The 24,595-nt window shown below is 38.3% G+C and overlaps 1 protein-coding gene across 1 annotated transcript in view; it reads right to left on the bottom strand.

The window, feature by feature from the left end:
- LOC107870854 (glucan endo-1,3-beta-glucosidase 6) overlaps nt 1-14,513 on the bottom strand; it is a 44,284-nt gene extending 29,771 nt beyond the window's left edge. Inside the window, exon 1 of the mRNA XM_016717532.2 lies at nt 13,522-14,513. Coding sequence (XP_016573018.1) covers nt 13,522-13,859 — 338 coding nt within the window. The 5' untranslated portion in view covers nt 13,860-14,513. The remainder of the gene's footprint in view (nt 1-13,521) is intronic.
- Between the last annotated feature and the right edge of the window lie 10,082 nt (nt 14,514-24,595).

The raw sequence follows: 24,595 nt of genomic DNA, 5'->3' as shown, positions 1-24,595 counted from the left end.
CACAAGATGAAACAACAATGAGAACAACAACAACAACAACAACAAAACGGCTTCACAATACAAGATACAAAACGGATACTAGATTACAAAAGAAAAAGGATAGATAGATAGATCACATGAAGGTATAATGTTAAGAACCCAAGAATGGTAACTCTTGGACCCTTAACACTACACACAACAATAAACCTATCTCTTACAAAGACACAAGATCGGAATCCACCTCCCAAGCATCAATGTTTCCAAGCAAATGCAAATACAAGTGATTCTACACTTGTCTAAGCCCTAATTTTGGTTTTGTGTGCCTCAAGGAAAGAGGACTTGTGTTTCTTTGTCTTGTAAGAATTACAACTTCATTCATAAACTAAGTAAATAAAACCCTACATTGTTCTTTATATAGCTATTACAAGATATAAGTTAAAATGACCAAAATGGCCTTCAAAGAGTGGGCTGCCCATCAAGTGTAAGTTATGGGCTGATTTTGGTGTGTTTTGGGCCTCTTCTACACTTCAATTGCACACACCAAGTCTCGGGACCAACGCGCACCATATTCGTGATTATTCTTGTATCATCCTCTCTATCTTGAGAGGAATTTGCCCACAAATTCACGGCTTTATCTCGTTCAATTGGCCACATCAAAAGAAACCACTCAAAACAGTCCGCAAAACATGAAGAGCCCGATAGCTCAATAATAACAAGGGATGTCTCAAAGACGAGCTAAAAACAGCCCACAAGAAATGCACAAAAACAGTCCACAAGCTAGCCAAACCCAAGAGCATAATGACAACAAGTCTTGGATCCAACATCTTCATTTTGACCCTAGGCTTCCTCTCCCTCTTGAGATTGGCCTTCAATCTCATCAACTCAAGTCTCCTTCTATCATATAAGCATCGTCGTAGACTCCATATCCTCCATGTCTCTCTCTACCATGTTTCTCTTCTTGGATGTGTCGATTTTTGGAAAGGGAAGTTTCGGTTGAGAGACTCGATTTGGTAACGTGGAGCTTCGGTTGTGGAGCTTAGATGGGAGGATTGGCTTCCAAGTCCTCCTTGTTGGACTTGATCAACTTGCGAGGAAAGTGGTCTATCTTGTTCTCGGTTTTGAGGGCTATTTGGAGCTTGGCTTGTGTGGCATTATGTGGTGGTCTTGGAGGATTGGTCATTGGAAGTAAAGTTTCGGGAGTAAAAGTACGAGAGTTACTTTGACTCTCCATTCGATCCAACCTCTCACTCACAGTTACCACATCCGAGTCAATTTTTTCAAGACCCGCATTTGCCCTAGCAAGGTCTCGGGACAAAGCATCAAGGAGGGCCAAAATGGTTTCCATTATGACCAAGAAGTTACCTACAAAACAACAAATAAGTTAGTTGTACAAGAATGGTCCTCACACTTCCTCTCTATTGTTTTGTCTCTCGGATTTTTCACACTTTTATCTCACAAGTGTCGTAACCTTGCTTGTACTCCGTGAGGCATCTAGAAGTGGACCAAGTATTACAATGACTCAAAAGAATAAGACACACAAAGGAACATATACACGAAGGACGGTTTCAAAACTAACTTACAATCTAGTACTAGCTTGTAAGTTAGTAATGGAATCAACAAACGAAACTTAAAAAAACAACACAATAACAATAGAAGATCAAATTTTGAGCTTAAAATTTTCGTGTGAACAGTAACTTGGGTGACGTGGCAGCATACCATTGGTCACGGCCCCACAATTAGTCTAGTTGAAGTTTACAAACTTTAGTTACTATGTAATGGAAACAATTGGTTTTGGAGGGAAAGTATGTCTTAAATCTCCTTTAAGTCTAATCTTCAAAAAGCAAGACTTGACTTTGTACAATTCCCACAAAACAAGGTCCCTTGAAACAAGGAAAGTGGTTGAAAGGTAGATGTCAAGTCAAGAAAGTGATGGCTCAAGTCTTCTCACAAACAACTTTACAACTTGTAGGTTCACCTTTTTGAATCTATGTTACACTTTTGGTTGTCTTAAGTTGTAAGATGAGATGAAGAACAAGACGAACACCACAACAACCTTCAAGAACACATCAACAAAACAAAAACAATTTCTACCCCACGGCAAACATCAACACACATTAGTGTCAACACACGGCCAAGGTTCTTTTTGGTGTTGTATTTCGGTTTTAGCAAGGGTGAAGGTTGTGATGAATGTCAAGAACTCAACAACAACTTTATCAAGAGCAACAACAACACCAACAACGTCTAACCAAGACTATAACAAGTCCACAAGTCCAAGAACAACAACTTCAACACACGGCCATGGTCTTGTTTACAACAACAACATCAATTTTTTTAAAGCTCAAATATAGATCGACTCAAAGTGTTAATGGACAAAAATACTAACACTTGAAACAACAACACAAGAAAAATAAATCCTAGACCTAGACACACAACATTCGGCCAAGATACAACAACAACAAATTCAACTTCTCGGCCAAGATCTCAAGCTCAAGAACACGTCTTTCTTTCTTTCCTTTTTTTTTATTTTCTTAGCAAGAAAGCCCAAGATTGTTATTGTAAGAACAAAACCAAAGATGGCTTTGATACCAAATGATACAAGAAAACCAAGGAACACACGGAATTGGCTCAAAAAAGTCCAAACACACTCCAAAAACAGTCCACTAATTCAAAGAATCGAGGACCCTTTTGAAGACCACTCTCGGATTCAAGAATAAAATTCAAGAAGGACAATATAACTAGGTGTTTTGACACCTTTTGCAGCCAACAACAAACTAAGTTAACAACACAAGATGAAACAACAATGAGAACAACAACAACAACAAAACGGCTTCACAATACAAGATACAAAACGGATACTAGATTACAAAAGAAAAAGGATAGATAGATAGACCACATGAAGGTATAATGTTAATAACCCAAGAATGGTAACTCTTGGACCCTTAACACTACACACAACAATAAACCTATCTCTTACAAAGACACAAGATCGGAATCCACCTCCCAAGCATCAATGTTTCCAAGCAAATGCAAACACAAGTGATTCTACACTTGTCTAAGCCCTAATTTCGGTTGTGGGTGCCTCAAGGAAAGAGGACTTGTGTTTCTTTGTCTTGTAAGAATTACAACTTCATTCATAAACTAAGTAAATAAAACCCTACATTGTTCTTTATATAGCTATTACAAGATATAAGTTAAAATGACCAAAAGGGCCTTCAAAGAGTGGGATGCCCATCAAGTGTAAGTTATGGGCTGATTTTGGTGTGTTTTGGGCCTCTTCTACACTTCAATTGCACACACCAAGTCTCGAGACCAACGCGCACCATATTCGTGATTATTCTTGTATCAAACAACTGGAAGCAGCCCGTATTCATGGAACACATGGTTCTGTAGCATACCATGATACTCGTATTGAGGCTCCTAAACCTGACGTGTTTAAGGGTGAGAGGAATGCTCAAGACGTTGAGAACTTTAGATGGCAATTGGAGTCACACTTTGAGCATGTCAAAATTGTTGACGGGGCAGCGAGGATCCGGATTGCAACCATGTACTTTAGTGATGTCGCAATGTTGTGGTGGCGTAGGAAAAAAGTGGACATGGAGAGGGCTCTTCGAACCATTGTTAATTGGGATCAATTTAAGGATGAATTAAAGGAGCAATTCTACCCTCAAAACGTTGTCGATGAAGCCCGATGAAAATTGAGGGAACTTAAACAAACTTCTTCCATCCACAACTATGTAAGGGAGTTTACAAAGCTCTCACTGCTTGTAACAAGTTTCAACAGTGAGGACTTGCTATTTTTCTTCTATGATGGTCTCCAAAATTGGGCCAAACAAGAACTAAGGAGGCGTATTGTCAAGACAGTGGATGAGGCCATTAAAGTGGCAGAATCCTTGAGTGATTTTCACTCCGATTATGCCAAGGCAAAGGATAATTGGAACAAGCCCGTTGCTGCCAAGATGGATTGTGAAGATAAGGGCAAAGACAAGTTTGTTCCCAATAAAAATCGTGACTTCAAAGGCGAACACAACCAGCCTTCGTCATTCCGCAAGAACTACGAGGAGAAGAAGAAGGGTGTAGCTAACCGTGATAGTGGCTGCTACCTTTGTGGGGATACGACTCACTTTGCAAGATCTTGTCCCTCATTGAGTAAGCTTGAAGCGATGATTGCAGCAACACGGAAGGAGCATGCTAGTGCTCAAGCCGGGCGTTCCGCGAAGAAAGAAGCACGAGCTACCGATCTAGAGAAAGGAAAGGGACAAGTTGTGGGTTTGTTCAATCACATGGCTTTGTTCAACCACATGACACTTGCAGCTCTTGCAGCAAAGAACAATAGTGTTAGACCACGGGAGTCTTTATTTGTTAATGCGAAAGTTAATGGGCGAGCAGTCCGCATTATGGTGGACACTGGAGCGACGCATAACTTTGTTACGGCGAAAAGGGCCAAAGAACTTGGCCTTACATTCGTGACCAGCGACTTGATGTTAAAGACCGTTAATTGTCTCTCTACCAATGTCTATGGCCTCGCTTCTCGGGTGAGTCACACCTTGGGAGGTTGGAAGGGAGAAACAGATTTTTCGGTTGTTCCGATGGATGCCTTTGATATTGTTTTGGGGCTAGACTTTTGGTATGAGATCAACGCATTTATTTCGCCGCGTCTCAACCAGCTCACCATTTGTGATTTGAGTGGTTCTTGCGTAGTTCCACTCGTTCGTGTGGCTCAAAGTGGCACACGTTTGTCGGCGATGCAACTTGTTAAAGGTTTCTAGAAAGGGGAACCAACCTTTCTTGCAACGTTGATAGAGATTGTGGGCTGCCAAGAAGCCGAAGTATTGCCCTCATGTGTCCAACGTGTTCTCGAAGAGAACAAGGATGTAACGCCGGAGGAGCTACCCAAACGGTTACCTCCACGAAGGGAAGTTGATCACCAAATTAGGCTAGTTCCCGGGGCAAAGCCACCAGCCATGACCCTGTATTGAATGTCGCCTCCGAAACTTGAAGAACTTAGGAAACAACTCAAGGAATTGCTAGAATCGGGTCACATCTGTCCATCTAAGGCACCATTTGGAGCTTCGGTTTTGCTCCAAAAGAAGAAGAAAGGGCGTTGAGATTGTGTATTGATTACCGTGCTCTTAACAAGGTAACGGTGAAAAACAAATATCTCATTTCGTTAATTGCTAATTTGTTTGATCGCTTCGGGCAAGCCAAGGTGTTCACAAAGATGGATTTGAGAAAGGGCTACTATCAAGTTCGCATTGCCGAAGGAGATGAAGCCAAGACGACTTGTGTGACTCGTTATGGGTCTTTTGAGTGGCTGGTCATGTCGTTAAGATTGATAAATGCACCAGCCACGTTTTGCACCTTAATGAACAAGATCTTCCAGCCATACTTAGACCAATTTGTGGTCATTTACCTTGACGATATTGTAGTCTACAGTAGCTCCATGGAAGAGCATGTTAGACACCTTCAATTAGTGTTTAACGTGCTACGGGAGAATGAGCTATGCATTAAAGGGAGAAATGCACGTTTACCCAACCAAAGGTGCAATTCTTAGGCCATACGATTAGTCAAGGGCAGATTCGGATGGATAGCGACAAAGTTGAAGCAATTCAAGATTGGGAGGCGCCAACGAAGGTACCCGAACTAAGGTCCTTCCTTGGCCTCGCCAATTATTACTGGAGATTCATTCTTGGATATTCGAATGCTGTTGCTCCACTCACGGATTTATTGAAGAAGAACCGTGGTCGGGAGTCGAATAGTTCGTGTCAAGAGGCATTCGAAAATCTTAAGGCAGCCATCATCAAGGAACCGGTTTTAGCTTTACCAAATTTTTCAAAATTGTTTGAGGTGTAAACGGATGCTTCGGATTTCGCTATTAGTGGTGTCTTGATGCAAGAAGGTCACCCAATGGCCTTTGAAAGCAGAAAATTAAATGATGCGGAGCGGCGCTATACAGTCCACGAAAGGGAGATGACGGCCATTGTCCATTGCCAAAGGACATGGCATCATTATTTGCTGGGTACTCATTTCGTCGCTAAGACGAACAATGTAGCGACCAGCTACTTCTAATCCCAAAAGAAAATCTCCCCAAAGCAGGCTCGATGGCAAGATTTCTTGGCGGAGTTTGATTACTCATTGGAGTATAAACCGGGGAAAGGAAACGTTGTGGCCGACGCATTAAGTCGCAAGGCTGTTTTGGTGCCACTTTTAAGTACTACAAGCTGTAGTGTGGCGGATACTATCAAAGAAGCAATGGAGCATGATCCCATCGCCAAGCAACTTCTTGCTTTGGCCCGCCAAGGCAAGACCCAAAAGTTTTGGGAAGAGGAGAGATTGTTATACACCACCAAAAGGCGAGTGTATGTGCCTAGATGGAAAAATCTTAGGCGCTTGTTGATCAAGGAAGGCCATGACACGACGTGGACTGGTTATCCGGGGCAGAAACGCACTATGGTGTTGTTAGAAGCTACTTATTATTGGCCTCGTACGAGGGACGATATCGAGGTGAATGTCTGCACTTGCCTTGTTTGCCAACAAGACAAGGTAGAGCACAAAGCACCCGGGGGATTACTTGAGCTGCTGCCCCTCGCGGAGAAACCATGGGACAGCGTCACCATGGATTTTATTACATGTTTGCCAAACTCGGAAGGTTGTGGCATGATCATGGTGGTCGTAGATCGCTTTTCAAAGTATACAACTTTCACGACTGCCACGTCTAGTTGCAAAGCCAAGGAGGCAGCCCGATTGTTTCTAAAAGATGTTATAAAGCTTTGGGGCGTGCCTAGGCACATCATTAGCAACCGAGACCCTCGGTTTACAGGTGCATTTTGGAAGGAGTTGTTCAGCTTATTGGGCTCCAAATTGCACTTCTCAACTAGCTTTCATCCCCAAACCGACGGACAAACGAAGCGGGTAAATGGGCTTCTCGAGTGTTACTTGAGGCACTTTGTTAGTGCCAACCAAAGAGATTGGGCAAAGTTGCTTGATACCGCCCAATTCTCGTACAACTTGCAACGAAGTGAAGTTACGGGACGTAGCCCATTTGAGCTCGTTATGGGGCAGCAACCAAACACACCGCAATCCTTGCCGGTTAATGTCGGAATGCGAAATCCGGGTGCTTATCATATGGCCAAGGCTTGGGATGAGCAAGTCGACATGGCGAGGTCACATCTTGATAAGGCAGACCATAAAATGAAGAAATTTGCTGATTGTAAGCATCGTCCAGTCCACTATCGGATTGGAGACAAAGTGATGGTCAAGCTCAATCCGAGGAAATTCAAGTCATTGAGAAGCATCAATCAAAGTTTAATCCAACGGCATGAGGGTCCATTTAAGATTGTTGCCAAGGTTGGCAAAATTTCGTATAAGCTGGACATGCCCTCTCATTTAAAGATTTATCCCATCTTCCATGCAAGCCAACTAAACCATATTTTGAAGACAAGGAAGACGTAGAGCGGGGTAAGTCTGCCACGGAGAAACAAATTGAGGAAATAATTGATCACTAATTGGTTTGGGACAAGGGTTGGGGCAATTCAAGTGCCCAATTCCTAGTCCATTGTAAGGGCCAATCACCGGAGGAAGCAGCGTGGGAAAAATACGACTTGTGGCAGTTCAAGGAGCAAGTACACAAGTATTTGCAGCTATGAGGCACCGCAGTCATCGCCAAATCAGATGGGGGAGAGTGTGACGCCCCGCGTCACCGTCCATTAAAATTCCCACATTTTGGACATGTTTTCGAGCTGTTCGAGTGTGTTTCCGAGCTTGACGACGCTTCCACGAGGTCAATTGATGAAGCCAACGTGGAAGCATCTTTGGGAGGTCAAATTACAAGCATGGGACGAATTAATGGGGCTTTGGAGCCTTGTGCAGCTACTGGAAAGAAAAGAAGGCAACATAATAGTGACATCTCACTAGGTTGCGTTGCTTGCATGGCCAAATTAGGAAAGTTTGACTAGCATGTTGTAGTCACTTGTATAGAGTCCTTTTCTTGCATTTATTGTGTCCTTTGACTTTGGGACTTTAAATATATGTTGTAAGCCCTCTTGGGAAGCATCCATATACTTGTATTGTTAAAGAAATATATCAGAAAACTTGGCTCTTCGGCCTCCCAAAACCATTGTCTTCCTTTAGCATTTTCCTCAGCTTGTTTGTGTGAATGTTTCATAGCTTCTTGGGACTGATTTCGTAAGGGTGAGGACTGAGTTTTAGCTTAGCTTTTGAGTGTATTAAACTGTTCGCACGCATCTAAAATTAGGCCCGTGACAGTAGGACTTCATTAAGGGCCCTTTGGTCATTTTATTATGTAATAGTTTTAGCCTAAAATAGTTCCTATTAGGTTTATTTTCAGCAGCTATGATGATATTTTGAGAAAATACTCATATGAGTGTTTTGCAAGTGTGGAATCACTTATGACAAACGTGGAATCGTTTGTGTTGGTTACTTGTTTAGAAACGTGGGTTGCTTGGGGATTCCGATTCCCTTGAGGTTCATGTAAGAGCTTGGTGTTTGTTTCTACGAAACTTAGGGGTCTTAGGGTTTGATACACCCTTAGGTTCTTATTTCTTTGTGGATTCTTATGTCAACTATCTTTCCTTTATTGTATGTTTTGAGTTTGATTCTTGTTATTGTGTTCTCGACTTCATCTTAGTGTTCTCTTCTCATTTCGATTTTCTTAGTTGGTCTTGTATCATTGATGATATGAGCCAAATGGCCATCTTAGCTTTTGATGACATCATTGGAGGCCAACGCATAAAGACTCAAGCTTAGGGGCTGCCTAACCGGGAAAACAAGTGTTGAAGTGTGAAAAAGATCTTCATTACACTCCATGGCCGCCCCTCATTAAGGACCTTTTTGTCATTGCTTTGGAGCATAAGAGGCGCCTATGGAGTGTAGGACTTCATTAAGGGCCTTTTGGTCATTGTATTATGTAATAGTTTTAACCTAAGACTATAAATAGTTCCTGTTAGGTTTATTTTAGCAACTTTGATGATATTTTGAGAGAATACTCATATGAGTGTTTTGCAAGTGTGGAATCACTTGTGACAAACGTGGAATCGTTTGTGTTGGTTACTTGCTTAGAAACATGGGTTGCTTGGGGATTCCGATTCCCTTGAGGTTCACGTAAGAGCTTGGTGTTTGTTTCTACGAAACTTAGGGGTCTTAGGGTTTGATACACACTTCGGTCCTTATTTCTTTGTGGATTCTTATGTCAAGTTAACTATCTTTCTTTATTGTATGTTTTGAGTTTGATTCTTGTTGTTGTGTTCTCGGCTTCATCTTAGTGTTCTCTTCTCATTTTCGTTTTTCTTAGTTGGTTTTGTATCACCGTTGTAGCCAGTGCTGTAAAAGGCAAGCTTCTCGTCACCATGGCGAGGCGAGCCTATGTCGCCTCTTCAGTCCATGGCGTAGCGAAAATGAAAAGGCAACGCCTTTGCGAGAAAGGTGACGAGGCGAGGCGAGGCGAGGCAAGGCGGCGAGAAAGGCGACGCCTTTTAATTGTTTTTTAAAAAATTAGGGTTTTAGGTATATAAGCTATTTTTAGGGTTTATTTACAAATTTTAACACTACCAACTTACTCATTGGTACCTGCGGCTGCTACCTTTCAACTCACAACTTTGATTCCGGCGACATACTCCGGCAACCTCCGCTACTCCGGTAAGCATTGATTTCTATTTTTTTCTTCTTTCTTCTTCTTCTTCTTAATCGCTGGATTGGACTGGGTATTTTGGTGCTGCTTTTTTTTTTCTTCCTCTTTTTATCTTCTTCTTCTATTCCGGCCGACTGTCACTGTATCGATGACTGTAACAGTGAACTTACTGTTACAGTAATAACCAGTCAACCAGTGGCCACTATTTTATGTATTTTTTTTAATAACTTATGAAGAATTAAAATAGCATGATGGTAATATACTAATTAAATTATTTGATCATTAACAACTTTCAATTTCAATGGCGTCTCACTCTCAATCTACTAGTAGCAAACAAAAGGATATAGGATGGAATTATGGTATACAAGGGCCGACAAAAGATGCGGTGATTTGTAATTTTTGTCGACGTACCATAAATGGCGGCATTACTCGATTCAAACAACACTTGATAGGTGGAAACAAAAATGTAAGGATATGTCAATCTTGTCCTACAAACATTAGGGATGAAGTAAAGGCATTTGTTGATAGCAAAACCGCAACAAATCCAAAGAACCAACGATATATGCCATCATATAATATCGTTGATGATGATGATGATATGAATGAACTTGAGGAAATGATGCCTCCCTCTAAATATCAAAAAATGTCTTCAAGTGGTGATAGTGTATCATCCTCGGCATATGCGACGAAAGGTCCTCTAGATAAGTTTTATCCACACAAAAGCCACAACATAACACTGGCTTTGAAAAGGTGGGAGTAGGAGGAGGACAAGGAATTAATGAAAAAAAAAATCTTAAGGGAGCGGGTGGTAAATGCTTTTGCGGTATGGATGTATGATGCGGGCCTCCCATTTAATTGTGTTAATTATGATTCATTTACTAACTTCATAGAAGCGGTAGGACAACATGGCCTAGGAATGAAGCCACCTACCTATCATGAAGTTAGAGTTTCTCAATTAAAGAAGGAAGTAAAGAAAGTTGATGAACTTGTTGAGAATCACAAGGTGCAATAGCAAAAGTAGGGTTGTTCCATCATGATGGATAAATGGATAGCTCGTAATGACAAAATGATCACTAATATTTTGGTCAATTGTCCGATAGGGAGCATCTTTCTTGAATTTGTTGATGCTAGCATTGAGTCCACCATTGGCACGAAGATGTACAGTTTGTTTGAAAAGACAATTGAGGATATTGGACCGGAAAATGTTGTACAAGTTGTAACGGATAATGCTAGCGAGAATGTAAAAGCGGGGATCTTATGAGGGTTGTGTACCCACATATATATTGGACTCCATGTGCTTCCCATTGCATCAATTTGATGTTGCAAGACATATTCAAGATTAATCCATATGCCTCAGGTAATAATCAACGCCTTTTTTATTTACTTATTACTAAAGTCTGAATATTTATTAAGCTAATAGTTGATATAATATCTTTTATAGTTTTTAAGAAGGCCACAAAGGTGGTTTCTTACATAAGTCAAAGGTCGTTGTTGTTGAACTTGATAAGAAAATTCACCAATGAGAAAAATTTGGTGAAAAAGACAAGATTCGCAACGGCCTTTTTGACTTTGGAGGCGATGTACAAACAAAGGAAGAATTTGAGAACCTTGATCATCTCCAATGAATGGAGTACTAGTAAGTTTGTAAAGGAAGTTTTGGGGAAAGAAGATTTCGCCATTCTTTATTCTGCATACTTTTGGAATGATGTAGTCAAGGCTCTTAAAGTTTCTGGTCCTTTGGTCTCGTTCCTTCGCTTGGTGGATGGGGAAAAAGACCCCCAATGGGCTATATGCTTGAAGCAATGGATAAAGCGAAGGAAACTATTCAACGGAGGTTTGATGGAGTTTCGAGGCATTATGAGAAAGTCCTCGAAATAATTGATTCAAGGTGGACTGACCAACTCAAGCGACCGTTGCACTCCGCCGGGTATATTTTGAATCCGAGATTGTACTTCAAATCAATGATAAGTGAGCAGAAAATTACTAAAGTGTGGGAGAGTTACTACACTTGTGTTGAGACGATGGTCCCCAATCTTTCCACATAAGATTTACTACTTGCTGAGCTTGCTAAGTATAAGAGTGCGGATGGATTGTTTAGTTCTGGTCAAGCTGTTAGAGCCAGAGACACGAGGTCACCGGGCTAGTGAATTGGTTTAGTTATCTTTATTTTAAAGCACCTTATGTTATTGACTTTTTTATACTTATTAACCTTCAATTTTTTTCTATAGTTGAGTGGTGGTCCCTATTTGGGAGCGGAACTCCAAATTTGCAAATATTTTTCATGAGAGTTCTGAGTTTAACTTGTAGTGCATCTGGATGCGAACGGAACTGGAGTGTCTTTGAACATGTGAGAATGAGTTATTATATTTAACTTTCTATATTAAAGCAATTATTCTTCGAATCTAATTACTAATTAGTAACTACTTTATTATGTACAGATTCATTCCAAGAAGAGAAATAGGCTTGAGTTATCGCGTCTCAATGATCTAGTGTACGTTAAGTACAATAGAACATTGGCACGTCGCTACAATATTCGCAATACCATCGATCCTATTATGTTGGAAAATATTGAAGATGCGAATGAATGGTTACTTGTTGGCCCCGAAGATCAAGAAGATGAACTAGTGTTTGAGGAAGGTGATCTTAATTGGGGTACTGTTGCTATGGCAGTTGGGGCTGATGATGATATTATTTATGGTCTTAGGAGAAAGTCAAGGTCAAGGTCACTTGACAAGGGAAAAGCGACAAGTTCAAGTCAGACTCGGACCCTAGTTAATGAAGAATCCGAAGAGGAAGAAGATGAGGGACAATATAATGAACTGCATGTTGGAATTGAAGATTATGCAAACCTTGAAGAAGAATAGACTTGTTTTATGCATATTGAATTGTTGAGTTATTTAAGTTCTAGACTTTTAGTATTTATCTACTATATATTTTTAATTCTTGACTTGGAATATTTCCTAATATATTAGTGTTATTGAAATTTTGATCATTTATATATTATTTTAATTTATTTTATTAATTGTCGTCGTACATTCAAAAGGCGCTCGCCTCGCCACGCGTTGTCTCCTTTCGCTGTCCAAAACACTATTGTAGTCTAGTTGATCAGAATACTCGACTCTCACCCGAGAGACCTGGGTTCAAGTCCCGACAAAGGAAAACCTTTTCTGAAGGGGAGCCTTGGAGTAACTGGTAAAGTTGGTGTCATGCGATTAGGAGGTAACAGGTTCAAGCCTTGGAAACAATTCCTTGCAGAAATGTTAGGTGAAGTTGCGTATAATAGACCCTTGTGGTCCCGCTCTTCTGTGGACCTCGTACATAGCGGGAGCGTTAGTGCACTGGGCTGCCCTTTTTAATACAAGAAAGATTAAACTAATTTGGCTCCCTATTAAGGAAAGCATGTTTAATTGGGCACTTGCTATATAATAAATAGGCATGCCGTACCTTGAAAACCTCATACCATTCAAGTAGTCAACAATGTTATCAGTGTCACAAACTGAAAAAGGAAAAGTCAACATGCCATAGAGAAAAGTTCACAACGTAACTTTGGGATCTTGTATACTTTTTTTTCAACTTTACATGGGGATGCCCAGGTTGGTGACTGATACAATCAATCGCTACATGGAAAACGACTACAAGTAGAACAAGGCAATTCAGAGAAGTGCGTTTTAAGGCAAATTTGATTTACAATGATCGGAATAAGAAATTTTTGCATAAGACTCTTGTTTCATATAGATAACTTCATTAACTTGACTACCAACTGTGATTGAATCAACCACTCATTTTGTGATTGATTAATGAAAATCAAAAACTTTGACCGTGCTTGAAGTAAAACCACATCTCAACAGGAAATCAAAGGCAAAAGAGCATTGAAATGAAACTAAAAAAGATATGAGCACCTGATATTGACACTGTTGTCATTGATGTGGACAGAAACATTTTTAGAAACCCATTTCTCAGCAGCTTTCAAACTACCCATAGTAGAAAGCATGTCATTAGGAATACCAACCATAACTTCAAGACCAGATTTACCCAAAGCTTTGAGTGTGTCATAATCAGCATCAAAAAGTTTAACCTTTTGGATACCATTATCTTTTAGCATTCTCACTACTATTTCAGGTGGCAAACGATGTGTTGACTGAGTGCCCCAGTTGGCACCTATCCCAGTCACTTGGTCTGGGGGGAAAAATAACAGGCCTACAACAAATAACACCCCAAATGATTTTGACGGCCCCATTTTTCCAAGAAAGTTCACTTCTTGCCTTTCTTCTATTGACTAAGAACTATAGTAGAGTTTGTTCAACAACTAAAGTGAGCTGTAAGCTACCAGATGATACTACCAACAGTTGATTCTTGTCTGCAGCTCAAAAATCTGAGACAGCAATGAAAAAAGATTCTTATCTACAGCTCAAACAACACAAGAACTGTATTGGCCCTGAAATTCCACCTCCAAGAACAGAACGGCAAAGAGAAAAAGCTTGAAATTTGATTGGAAAAGAGAGAGACTTAGAAGAGGGAATAACCCAAAGAAAAGGGTAAAGGCAGAAATAGCAATATTTCAACAATTTTCAAGCCAAAAAGAACTTTTCCATCCTTGTCAAAAAGGCAAACAAAAAGACTTAGCAATAAGAATAAGAAATGGCCCAAGTGAGTCAGACGTGAATAAGATATTTAATCAAGTTAATGAAGATGAAAAACAGATATGATTTGAGAGAGAGTCAGAGCTAAGATGCACTTGTAATTGGGGTCATCTGTCTGGTAGTAGGTGAATAATAAAAGCGGGACAAAGGTCGGGAGGGTCTCATCGATATTTTGAAAGAGTTGTCTTTATAAAGAGAAAATCACATCGTAGATATTAGGGATCGTTTGATACGAGGCATAAGAGATAAGTAATTTTGAAATAAAATAAAAGATTATTATATTTTATGTTTAATAGGTATTAGTTAATATCGGGATAACTTATCCCACCATACTGATGGGATAAATTATTCTATATGGATGGGGGATAAGTTATCCAAGATAATCTCGGGATAACTAATCTCGAGATTAATTATCTCAGGCTAACTATTTTTCAACCAAATGACCCCTTAGTGTTAACACTTATGTTTACTTGGATAATAATAATACCAAGATTATATTCCCGGTTTCACTTTAGATTTCTTTTTTTCGTTCAAAAACGATGCATATATATTTCTTGTGGCAGTGCCACCGTATAAATATTGACAACAACAATAATTGCCCTTCTAGAACTAGTATGTATAGTTTGATAAATAGGAGTATTAATATTATACATCGATTGGATAGAAATCAATATCCTAACTGCCCGACGTGATAACTCTCCATTTCTATCAGCCTAGTAATAGTAGTAGTAGATATATTTAGTCTAGCCAGTGCATCTGCCAACTTATCTTGCTTCCTATAGATGCAGAAGCGGATCTAGAATTTTATACTTCCTATAATGCGAAGAAGGATCTAGAATTTTAAGTTTGCCAACTTATTTTGCTTCTAGGATTTTATGCTTCCTATAGATGCAGAGATGGATCTAGAATTCTAAGTCTGCCAACTTATTTTGTTTCCTATAGATGCAGAGGCGGATCTAGGATTTTATATTTCCTATAGATGCAGAGACGGATCTAGGTTTTAGGATAATATGAACTTAGGCTCCTCCACGAAGGTCAATCGCTCGTCCACCTAAATCGAGTCCACCAAAGCATATGAGGCTCATCGGGAATGTACCATTGCAATATAGAAACATAGAAAATCGGATGAACATCGGCAAAATTTGGGGGTAAGTCTAACTAATAAAGCTCAAATTACACTCTTGAATGGGTGTAAGCGGTCGTTGTCAATATAATAACCCAAAGAAGTGAAAGCATGGAATTCAAAACTCAAAAGTATTAATAGTCTACTAAAAGATGACCCGTAGTGTGAATAAAGCAAGCATAAATGTAAAATGGGGGGATTTAGTTTGAATGTATTTATAAATGACAACTACTTCAATTTTAGTGCACTAGCTTGACACTGAAAAAAGCTAAGAGTGAATTCAATTGAGAATAAGCCTTGGGGTTATGCAATTATAGGTGTGGGATCATGTATGGGTATTTGGCCACTTATTTAACTTTTAGTTAAAAGTCATGGGTAGGCTAGATGTCAATGTATTAGTGTCAATCTTTCAATTACAATACCAAATTTCACAAATGGGTTCTTTCGAACACCTCACAAGTTTGACAATTCTCCACATCTATTGCCTCAATTGACATTCTTATGTCTATGAGATATCATTAAATGAAATGAATCAAGTTATTGGTTGCATTTATTCCTCACCCATGTCCTCTCTTTCAAGAATGACACGGGTTATAGGGTGGTTGGAGTTTGCAACCCCCAACTCTCAATTAATTCATGAAATAAATGCAACACCTATCATAACTAACTAATTAGAAAAATAATTAGCTAAAATCCATGCACTACCACTACCTAAGCAAGCATAACCCCAAGATTGAAATTTAGCTACTCATAGATAAAAAGGATAAGAATATACTAAAATTATCATTAACCTCATCCATGAGAGATAAAGACAATGTAATTCCACACTTGGGGTTTCAATAATTCTTCAAAGGAAAATCACTACTATGTATTTTTCATTCAAGCTTAGTACAAAATTCTCAAAAGATGAAAAAATAAGTGCTAAAAGAGAAGAGAGAAGCTAAGAGCCAAAAGGGAGGCTATCTTCAAAAGATGAAAACTAGGTCTTGAAAAATGAGCTAAAAGGCTCCTTTTAAACTCCACTCTACATTTGATGAAAATTACAAAACTGCCACCTTATTCTTGATCTGCTTGAGCGGATCGAAATCGGATGAAGAGCAGACAAAGAGCAGATGGCTAACAACTCCAAAGCAGATGTGAAACGGATGCGAAGCGGATGACTCATTTCCCTCACATTTGGCCTCTTGATCACTTGAATGACTTGCCCAATCTTCTCTTTTTACTTTTACCTACATAAATGGGCATTACGTAAGAGAGTACCATCAAATCAATGGAAAAGCATGATAATTTAGGCTCAAAAGGTACTAGCAAGTCGTCAAATTGACGACTTATCACTAACTCATAAGCCAGTTTACCAACTGTGTGAAGGATCTCAAAAGGTCCAATATACATGAGGTTGAGCTTGGCTTTCCTCCCGAATCTCATCATACTATATATGGGTGTTAATTGGAGAAATACTTGATCACCAACTCCAAATCTTAAGGCACAAAGTCTACGATATGCATAAATCTTATGCCTACACTGAGCTGCCCTCAACCTATCCTGAATTACCCGGACCCTATCCAATGACTCCTAAAGCAAGTCAACACCATGGGGTCTAATCTCGGAGATCTCAAATCATCCAATCAGAAAACGACATCGCCTACCATACAAAGCCTCAAATGGTGTCATTTAAATACTCGACTGGTAGCTATTATTATACGCGAACTCTACTAATGCCAAGTGTTGCTCCCTTAACCTCCAAAATCCATAACACAGGGTTGGAACATATCCTTAAGAATCTGAATAGTCTACATGACTACCCGTCAGTCTGAGGGTGAAAGGTTATGCTAAGATCCACTTGAGTGCCCAACTCCTCCTAAAAAGCTCTCCAAAAGCTAGATGTGAGCACTGAGCCCCAATCTGATATGATAGATATAGGTACTCTATGCAAACGGACAACCTTACGAACATAGATATGGTCTAACCTCTTGACACTGAAAGACATTTGAATAGGAATGAAATATGCTAATTTGGTCAATCAATCTACAATGAATCAAATACCATAAAAACCACGGGAGGTACGAGGCAATCCACTAACGAAGTCCATGGTGATCCACTCTTACTTTCACTCAGGAATGGGTAATTCAAGCCATCAGGTCTCTGATGCTTGGTCTCCACCTACTGACAACATAGGAAATACTATACAAAGACTGTCATATCTCTCTTTATGTCACTCCACCAATAATGTTACCTCAAATGTCTATATATCTTAGTTGTACCAGGGTAAATAGAGTATCTGAAGCTGTGAGCCTCACGCAAAATCGATTAAATCAAGTCTCCAACCCTTGGAACACAAATACAACCATTAAATCTTCGAACACCCTCAGAATATATGGTAGCCTTCTTGGATTCGCCACTCAACACCTGATCACGGATGACACAAAGTCTCATATCCTCAAACTAGCAACTCCAAATCTACTCAAATAAGGTATACCTTGCCTCAACACTAGCAAGAATCCTCCTGGGGTCAGAAATATCAAGTCGCACTATTAAGTTGGCTAAGGACTGGATGTCCCACTCCAATGACCTCTATGAAATTGAGATAGAACCCAAGCTACCCATACTCAACGTCTTCTGGCTCAAGGCATCTGCTACCACGCTCGCCTTACCCGGATGACATAAAATAAAGTTGTCATAGTTCTTAAGAAACTCCATATATCTACGCTACCTAGAATTAAGCTCTATCTGGGTAATAAGATGCTGAAGACTATGATGATCCATATAGATCTCATAATGCACACCATTACGATAATGCCTCCAAATCTTAAGGGCGAAAATTATCGCTGCTAACTCCAAGTCATGAGTAGGGTAGTTGTGTTTATGCACCTTTTGCTGTACTGATGATAAGTAATAACTCAACCCTGTTGCATCAACATACAACCCAAAACAACACCGAAAGCATCATAATATATGGTGAATACCTCACCCTCAACAGAAAGAGCCAATATAAGAGTTGAAGTTAGAAATCACTTGAGCTTCCAAGATCAACTCACACTCCTCGAACCACTTAAAAAGAACCTCATTTTGGATCAATCTGGTCATCACCGCTGTAATAGTAGTAAAACCCTCAACAAATCGCCTATAGTAATTGGTTAAACTAATGAAGTGTGGCATGAACGGGCCTACTGGATTGACCCTGATATTGATAAGGCTTACATGGAGGGTGCCTACCCTGAGAACCACTACCTTTGAAACATGATCCACTACTACTCCCATTGAAACTACGTTGTGTCAGTCTTTTATTGCTATCCCTTTGGGATTCGCAATGTATTTTCTCCATAACTTGTGCATGATCAGAAACCTCAACAAAAGATCTATCAGCAGCAACCAAAATTTGAGCATCCATGCGGAAAAGATATCTCAATCCCTGGACAAAATACCAAACCTGCTCATACTCGGACTACAAAATAGATGTGGCATGCCTATCTAGCTCATAAAATCGAGCCTCATAATCTACAATAGTCTTGGAGCCCTTCTCCAACCTCAAAAACTAATCCCTCAAATGATCTCTAAGGCTACAAGACGTATACTTCTCTAAAAAGATCTCAGAGAATTGAGTCTATATCAAAGGAGGAGATTTAGCTGTCTTAAAATCAAGATGACCTCTCCACTAGTGTAGAGCAGCCAAATCCAACTGAAAAATAGTGTAGTCCACACCACGAGTTTCAACTAGGCATAAATTATGGAGTCTATCACTGCAAGCAACTAAGAACTCAAAAGCATATTCGCCCAATGCACTAGAAAACCTAGACAAAGTCAATCTCAAGAATCCACCCAGCATCTTCTGCTCACGACATACATAGCAGACTGCCTAACCACCAATTGAGCAACTACTAGTGCAAGAGGGACCTCAACTCTGGGATCCGCAACAACAGGTTGCGCCCTGGCCTCAGTATCACTCTATCCACAGCACCACTAACTAATCTTAAGAGCTGAACCAATCCACCCCTAAGCAGTGAAGAAGAAATAAACCTCGATGGAGCCTGGGCTGGTCCTTGGCTCACTACTGGCTAGGGTGGGGAAATCTCTGACTCGGGAGCAGGAATAGGGTCTGGTGAAGGCCCCCTATCATAGTATACGATTGGACTATATCTCTCGGTTGTCCTCGGCCTTTAGGTCATCCGTAAACTATAAAAAGGGTCCCTAGTTGTGAACTCGGGGTCCTCGTCTCGTGTAGCAGTAGCAGTTTCCTAGCCATCTGCGAAAGAGTAAAACCAAAGGAATCTTTAGAAACAACCTCATACTCTTAGCACGAAATGAGTGAAATAAGTGAATATCTCTTACGAATATCCTATAGCCTCACAAAGATAAGAAACGGGCGTCATCATTCTGATATGTGAGGCTCTACTAGATACTTGCTCTTGTACCAACAATACTGGTGAACCTAGTGCTCTGATACCAATTTATCACGATTGAATTATGAGTCATGATGAAACTTACTTTATCTCACCAGTAGGTAAGGCCAACTGTATTCCAAAGTTGTAAGCAATGGGCTAATTTAGTGAAAAATGACATAAATGTTGAAAATTTGCAAGTAAAGACTTAAAATAATAAACCAGACAGTAAAATAAAAATAAAGATGGATAAGATAACAATGTTATCCCATGACCTAGTAGTGTCGGTACAAGAGCTACTAACAAAAGAAATATGAGTACCGTAATAGTCAAATACACCCCAATACCAAATAATGAAAAGACTAAACAAGAGTAAAAGAATGAGAAAAAGGACAACTCCGGCTCCGAGAGCTCACTCTATCTCTAAATTCAAATCAGCTTGATTGTAGCGTCAACTGTGGCTACTAGTACTCGGATCTGCATAAAAAATATACGGAAGTGTAGTATGAGTACTAAAACCATGGGTACTCAGTAGAAATCATCAGTCGACTGAGCAAAATCATAATATAAATACAACAAAAATGTGAGATAAATAAACTAAGTCAAGGTAAAAGAAAAAATCTGGAATAATGCTCTAAATATTATAACTAAATAACTAAAACAGTCATAATATAAAAGAAAGCACAACTAACACTATAAAACTAGCCCCTATAAGTTAGTAAATGTAGAAAAATAAATAGCCCAATGTGGATCCCCAGAAGCCCGAAGGGTGTAATGAAGAGAAGAATTAATCGAAAATCATACTAAGTAATTGTATCTCAAAATAATAATCGCAAGTCCTTCCATACCATAAACATATCATAAATAACCCCTCAATGTCGGATTCAAACCAAAACTCATATCATCAACCTTTGCTAGACTTGAATCGAAACTCGTATCATCAATTTCGAACTAGAATCAGAACTGATAAAATCAATAAATCGCAGACTTGAACCGAAACAAGTGCCAACTATCAAGAACTAATCTAGCATAAGTATCATGTACCCAATCTATTCAAGCTCCTAAATATACAATTTAAAGGGTAAAAGGCATGTATAAAGTTTACAGGGAGCTAATAATAGTGCTGGCCTAAGGTGGGCCAAAAGAGCCCACTTCTAATTTCCAAAGTTCATTCTAAGGAAAATTCTATCCCCGGAATAGGATAATGTATCTAATTTTACTACTAGATATTAAATAAGCCACTTTTAGTCCTAAGATAGCAATCCTATTTGCACGAGTAACTAAGTCAATTACGTCTAATTTATGATTTTTTAGTAGACTAAATAATCCAAATTACACTAATTATGCCTCCAAGACCTAATTTCCAATCCATATCTAGCACATTATTATCATAAATATACTACAATTAAGCTCAATCTAAAAGAAAAATAAACCTAGCCTACTTGAATGTCGAAGAAAGCCTAGTGAGATCCGTTAAATTATTGATTTCTCCTTTTAAGAGGCTTTTGCACGATGTCATGCTATCAAAACAATAATCTCCTCATTAATACGAGAATAACGGTACCCATATTGTATTTTTATGATTTAGGTTCAAATTATGTATAAATTTCATGTGGGGACCGTTTGCGGAGTCGCCCTTATGAAATCACTAATGCGTCCCTCCATGCTCAAGAAATATGTATCCTAAAATATGAATAAATTCCGAGCCCAAATGGTACTAAAATTGATCCACCAATACTCTAGGGATTTTGAGAAATAATAGAGAAATTAACCATAAAATTATTAAAAATATACTAAGAATTCAAAAAAGAAATGAGTAATTTAAGCTCACAAACACCCCAAAATCACCTACTAATGTTTCTCCCAAGTTTTCACATTTTCTAGGGTTCTACACTATTGAACTTGTGTGAAAAATTAGAGAAAATTGGACTAATTGAGGTATTTAATGGCTCTGAGGCACCGCTTAAGCGGACACTTGGCCTCTTAAGCGGTCACCGCTAAAGCGCCAATATATCGCTAAAGCGGTACTTGCCCAGGTCGGGGACACCGCTTAAGCGGACAAGCCAACGCTAAAGCGGTATGTACTTTAACATTCAACTTATTGCTAAGATGGCTCGTTGGGGATGGCCAGTTTGCTAAAATACCTGGAAGGCTACTTAAGCAGCCTTCACTAAAATGCCCAAAGGGAGGCTTTAGCAGATGCACCAGCTGGAGACTTGGAATTTTTTCAAGTCTCCACCGACCCCACGGGATTCATTTGGAATTTCACATTCGCAAATGAACTATTCTACCCCATCAAATTCGGCGTTCCAAACTTAATAGTGTGGCCTAAATTTCCATCCAAGGTCGTTCTGACGAAAAGTGAGTCCCACACCCAGATGTCATTTTATTAATTTTCGGCCAATAGGCTCAAATGAGTTCAGATGCCTTAGGACCCGAAACAAAGGTCCACCTAGCCTAAAATCAACTTTCTGAAGCTGTTGAAACTATCAAAATTAGCGTACGAGGTTGATTAAATAAAGTTTTTGCTCCGTAGCCAATTCTAACCAGCAAAAATTTCAAAATAGGAAATTTACTCCATAAATCAAACGAATTGTCCAGTAATCGAACTGTCAGCTTCAGCAAATCATAAATAACTTAGGATAGCTATAGGAAGGCTCTAAATGATAAAAATATGTGAAAATATAGAAAAGGACTTGGAGGATCATTACACTTTTTCTTTAAAAAATGAAGAAATAGAAAGTGTAAGATAACAAATGGACTAGCCATTCATGATCCGCCATTAACCATGATGTTCGACAACCAGACATCGAACAGTAGAAAAATACAAAAATAATGGCGATAGTTCACCATGAGACACATCATAGATTGGGCATTGCACACTTAATTTTTTTCCATTTTTTTCAAAAGACCCTACTACTTTTCAGACAAAAGGTCTTTAACTTAAATATGTCTCTTTCTTCACTCTCTTTTTTCAAGAGTATTATTATTTCTTATTTTCTTGATGTAAAATAAAAACACCTTACAAACATACTATTTGTATACCACTATACATCTTAATACATACATTATACCACATTATATTTTTATCTAGGTTATTATTTTCTCTGATCTCCTCTGTTAGTTAACTTGCTTATTTTTCACTTCAAATAGCAAGACGTTAGTTTTCCCAAATTGATCCTTACTATTTCAATAATGTAAATATTCTTAATTTCTCATTTGAACAAACTCCTACTTTAGATATCGATTTTACCTTTAATATTTTCAATCCTCCATCTTTGTAATATCTTTTTATATTATATACAATATTTTTATTTTTTATTCTAGGTATTTATAAATTTTTATTTAAGTTTATTAACATTATAAGTAGAATAATTTTTATGAACTTATTACAAAATTTAATGTTATATTTTATGATGTTATTTAAATATTACATATATTAAGTATAGATAAGTATTTTTTTTGGTTTCTCATTCGGTGTTCGGTACCCGTATTGGAGTCCGACTAATCCGAATTCGCGCCGGGTAGAGCCCTATTCGGGGGGTAGCGCTCCCAACAGAGTTTTCTCTATGCCCAGGGTCGAACCCTCGACCTCTGATTAAGGGTGGAGCAGCCCCATCCACTTCGCCATACCCCATGTTGGTTAGATATGTATATTTTAATTTTACTTATCTCTTATTCTTAATTGTCTGTATAGATAAACGAGTTTTGTCATTAATTGTTATTTTTAAATTATAATTTAATTACTATATAAATGGATAATCTTTTAGGAATTTATTATAAATTATACCTTTATATTTTATTAATTATTTTATTTACTTATATTAAAATATATCTATAGAACTATCACTCTCTATTATTTTACTTGTATAAATAGATATAAGAGATTTTATTATTAGTAATATATTTTTTAATTTTTTTCATTCATTTCTTTATTAAACGTCAATAGCTTATGCACTTAAGTTACTATTTATCACTTTTTGTTTTTGTCTGACCAATAATGCTTATTTTTTTCTGTAGACATTTGTTATATAATTTTTTTTAAAAAAAATCATGATTTGAAGAAGTAAGAATAAAAAGATTGGCAATGGGCAAATAGGCATTTTAAAAAGTTAAGATAAAAGAAATAAAGTGTCTGCTATTCAAAACTGAGAAAACGTTTAATTTGTAAAGTAAATTTGAGGGTGTAAATAATTTTTGAGCAACTTGCACAAATTTCATAATTGTAGAAGCTAATTACTTTCTCTCTCACAACTTTATCATATTTCATAAAATTTCATAAAAATGTAGGCAGATACATTATAGAAAGTCAGATGTATTGTGGTTTCTAATCCATGACCAACTAATTTTGAAAATTTGAATTAATCAAATTCTTTAATAGAAGGTGAAAATTAAGTAATGTGTCTATGTTTGATTAATTTCATTTTATTACTCTTTAGAATAATAAATTTATTAATTTCATTAATATAAGACAAAAACATATATATCTTGGTTATGAAATTTGATTAATTTCATTTTATTGTTATTTTAAATATTAAATCCATTAAGTTGATGTATCTATTATCATTTTGATATATCCAACAACGAACACTTACATACATGTGTATATACAACTGTGCACATATACATTCATATATATCATGAACACGTTCTAACCTCCTAGATACATAAAAAATTGATGGACTTTAAATCCGAATGGACACAAATACATTCATATGTCTCGTGAACACATACTAACCTCTTAGATACATACAAATTTCTTAACTATAATACAAATGCATACAAATGCATTCATATATATCATGAACAAACACTAAGCTCTATATTTATTCAT

The sequence above is a fragment of the Capsicum annuum genome, chromosome 5, assembly GCF_002878395.1.
Source record: "Capsicum annuum cultivar UCD-10X-F1 chromosome 5, UCD10Xv1.1, whole genome shotgun sequence".
In the NCBI taxonomy this organism is placed as follows: Eukaryota; Viridiplantae; Streptophyta; class Magnoliopsida; order Solanales; family Solanaceae; genus Capsicum; species Capsicum annuum.
The sequence above is the reverse complement of the archived record's forward strand: the minus strand, read 5'-3'. Positions and strand labels throughout refer to the sequence as shown.